At 32.0% G+C, this 4,125-nt stretch overlaps 1 protein-coding gene across 1 annotated transcript; it reads right to left on the reverse strand.

Moving 5' to 3' along the window:
- Positions 1-906: 906 nt before the first annotated feature.
- LOC129296089 (uncharacterized) lies at positions 907-2,241 on the reverse strand. The gene has a single exon (XM_054934688.1). The coding sequence runs from the start codon at positions 2,067-2,069 to the stop codon at positions 1,539-1,541; it is 531 nt and encodes a 176-aa protein (XP_054790663.1). The 5' UTR covers positions 2,070-2,241; the 3' UTR covers positions 907-1,538.
- Between the last annotated feature and the right edge of the window lie 1,884 nt (positions 2,242-4,125).

The raw sequence follows: 4,125 nt of genomic DNA on the forward strand, positions 1-4,125 counted from the left end.
GTGATATTTTATTTGCTTTTTTATACATATTTTATTTTTAAATTTTAAAGTAAATGTGTAAATATCACTTTTTTAATCATAAAATCATTTTTACTATTTTATTTTATTTTTAAATTTACCCCAAGGCAGAGAAAATATTTTCATAACATAATTGCCTCTGTGTGTGTGTGTAGAGAGAGACAAAGGCAAGGGCTTATTTATTTGGAACAGTTTTTAGGTGGATAATTTTAAGACTTGTTTACTTCAGAGTGTTTGAAAAAAAAAAATTATCCATGAAATAACTCCACCTTCATTAACATAGTAAAAAACATATAAAATATGTTATTATCCCAACACGTTTTCTAACAATACTAATTCATTTCTATTTGTAAAAAAAATATAACTTTTTACTTGTTTTTTATATAAGTAAAATCACATATATTAATAAATATTTATTACACATTTTTTAAATTACACCTCATAATTTACATTAATAAAAAATAATTAATATATATTTATGTTGATTAATATAAGATATTTTAATTTAATTTTTTTATTTTCAAACATAATTATTATAGTTAATTAATTTTTTTAATTGTGATATAATTTTTTTGTTTTATATCTATAAAGACAGAGGAAGTATGTCACTATCAAATGTTCGCTTTTAGCTGGATTTGTTAGTTGGAGGATCGTTGTTGCTGTGTCCTTCCTTTTACTTCGTTATATTTTTTGTTTTTCTTCTTTGTTCTTGTAGGTCTCTTTTGGGTTTGTCTGTTTTCTTTTTGTTTTCTGCCTTTTCTTTTTGTTTATGGGCTTAGGATATTAGCTCACTAACATGAATATCTTAGGCTTTGTTGAATCGTTTTATGTTTTCATTAATGTAATTTGCTCTTTGACTAAAAAAACAAAAACAAAACGAACACAGTATGAAAATTTTTACTCCCATAAAGAAGAAACTGGTAAATACTCGGGAAAATTGTGGAAAAGGACTAAATAGGCAAATTAATTGGGGAAAAGGACCAAATCCAAAATCTGCTATTTTCCTTCTCCAACCTGCATTTTATCTTCCATGGTCCTGCACTTTTGTTCTGTGTGCCGCGAGTTAAGTCCTTTTTTCAATTAGTTTGTTTAATAGGTCCTTTTCTTCAATTTTCCCCTAAATAAACCTCACTTGATATTATTTTCTTCAAATATCTGCATCCAATAGTGTCACATATTTATCAAATGACCGAAATCATCCTCTGCATAAAATCAATAACAGTGACACATACTTTCATGCATAAAAAACAAAGCCAAGAGACTCTCATATCACACCATGAACAACCATACAATTCATAAAATGGGTCAAACACTCTTCTTAAGATGATTGGATCCTAACTTGCTAGATGTATAAAAGTAAGCTTCCTTTATATATATATATATATATATATTCAGATAAATCACACCAAAGCAGATAAACTTTTGGTTCAAATCTAAAACACTAGAAGAACATAGAAACTTGAATAGAAAACCAATTACATGATAGGAACAATTATGTTATTCATTCACAAGGTAAACTTTCAAGGACTATCATGCCCATGCCCATGCCCTTGGCCGTGCCCGTGGCCTCTAAGACTTCCTTTTCCCCCATTCATCTCAAAGCCCTTCTCTTCACTGCCACCACGGCCACCGCCACTACCAAAGACAAGTGGCCTGGGTCCTCTGCCTCCGTAGCCGAGCCCACGCCCGCCAGGCCCATGCCCAGGTCCATTGGGTTTGGTGGTTGGGATTCTCTTGTCGAACCCAAGTTCAACATCACCCTCATTGGGTTGAAAGAGATGGTTTTGGTTCTGATTCTGGTCGTGATTATGATTCATGTTTTGCTGCTTGAAGGGCTTATGGCTATGACCACCACCATGGCTCTCGGGGCCGGGACGGCGGCGGCTGCAGAGGCGACCGAGAAAGCAAGCAATGAGAGAAATGACTAAAATGACAGCGAGGACAATGAAAACTGCCCCAAAAGATCCATTGGAATGATGGGAAGGTGGCTGGTTTGTGACACTGATGGGGTACACCTGAACTGGCTGCTGAGGCTGTGCCTGAAACGACATGTTCTGTTCCGTGAGAAGAACACAAGTCAAGAGAAGAACGAGGGGAAGCAGCTAGTGAGGATGTGGAAGGGAGAGGAAGGATCAATTTGTGTATAAGTTTGTGAAGTGGTTTGTCCTTTGAGTGCAGAGAAAGGGAACTATGGAATGGTTAAGTGGTGAAGCAATCCCAAGTAGATTGAGTTGATTTGATTTACCTTGTGAGAAGAGGTTAAGTACTTCAAATAAGTAGTTCAACAAACACCTAATGGGAGAGGCTTTCTTCTGTAAAGAGACAACCCAAGCAAAAGTACATATTCTGTGTGTTACTTTACACAAGAAGAAGAGAGTAAGATTGAGTTTTCTTTTCGGAGCTTTTGTTACGTATACATTATATACTGTAGTTTTTAATCATGCGAATGTGATAGATAGGCTCTTTTGGATTTATTTCAAAGAAAATAAATATGTCATGTGGCAATTGATTGCTTCATCTGATAAGGCTATTAACTGTATGATTAAGTCTCTGCGTGTAGCAACACTCAACTTGGAGTCAAGCAATGCTTCTCCCCCCCCCCCCCCCCGAAAAAAAAAAAAAAAGCTCTTAAGCGTTACTCCGACTTGGCTGACATCAATTCAACTATAACCAATTGGATTGAAAATAGGATTTTACAGTGGTTAGAAATTATTGTGGCAGTTAAAAAATTGGTGTGGTTACCCGCAGTACACTGGCTTTACATTATGGGTGAGGGACAAGAACTCTCATTCTCATTCAGTAAACAGATACTTAGTAATTTGATTTTCGAAAACAAACCTAATTGAAAAGGATTTGTCCTTTGTAGACAATCTATTTTGAGGGAGATTTAGTTTCTATTATGATGGGCGAAAGATGATTTTAATCTCACCAAATATATATATTTGTAAAAGTTTTTGTTCCTAGTTTGTGAAAAATTTGGGGAAGATGTTAATGGAAAGTGTATAACATTAGAGCTGGTAATTTAAGTAAAGTGAACTTGTTTAAATAGGGCTCAGTCCATGCCAGACTTATTTATATTATATTTAAAATACTTCAACATGTAAAAAAATTCATATAAACAAACTTGGCCTTAACACATTAAACTTTTAGATTTATTTGGGCTAGTTTAAATATCTGAATTGTTAAATATTATTTTATTAGCCAATTTCAATTTTTATGTTAAAAAATTAATATTTTTCAAATTTTATCTAGTTTAATTTTATTTTATTAATAAAAAAATCTGAGTACTCAAACTAAATTCATTGAGGTTTGGATTTGGCTTAGATTTCTTCAGGCTTATTCATGTGCCCAAATTACCAGCTATTTATAATACAATTAAATTTAAGATGGGTATTTAGTGCACTTTTAATCAGGCTTATGGTTTCCTTTTTGCCTTTTTTTTTTTTTTTTTTTTTTTTGCGAATGGGGAGGGAATATGGGAGAGAAACGTTGAGTTAATGGGCTTGGAACTAACTGATTAGCTTCATGATTTTAAATAATACCAAAAGGACCATGAAACGCTGATTGACAAGGGCAAGCCCCTTTATTCATTTTGGTTTAATTTTTTGTTGCTTTTTGTTTTAATTTATTGTTATTTTGATTGATAACAAAGAATAAAAGCAGAGAAGCGACAACACTCCAACAAGGAACGAACAAAGATTCCCAATTATGGTTCATGCATAAGGTACGTCACCTCGAAAGTTGTTGAATTTTGTGTTCGTACTTCCGTCTGAATAGCAACTATCAATTATTTATATTTAATTTTTTTTTTTCATGAGTTTGGAATTTAACATGGTATGGGATTTTATTTTTTATTTTTTAAAAAATTCTAATATTTTGGGTTACTACACATATAAGAGTTAAAAGTCTTTTTTAATTTTTTTTATTCTTTTTTGTCATTTCCTAATTAACTAATAGCTAAAGTTAATTTTTGTTAAAAATATAGGTTAGAGTGTATTATTTTTAAAAATTGAGAAAATAATTTTTACCATAAATAAGTTTAGGGTATATGATGTTATTAAATTTAAAGTTTATGAAATCATTTATTTGTTTACTTTATTATATATG

Source organism: Prosopis cineraria, unplaced genomic scaffold, assembly GCF_029017545.1.
Source record: "Prosopis cineraria cultivar Desert tree isolate PC_DT_omini unplaced genomic scaffold, ASM2901754v1 PC255, whole genome shotgun sequence".
NCBI classification, from domain to species: Eukaryota; Viridiplantae; Streptophyta; class Magnoliopsida; order Fabales; family Fabaceae; genus Prosopis; species Prosopis cineraria.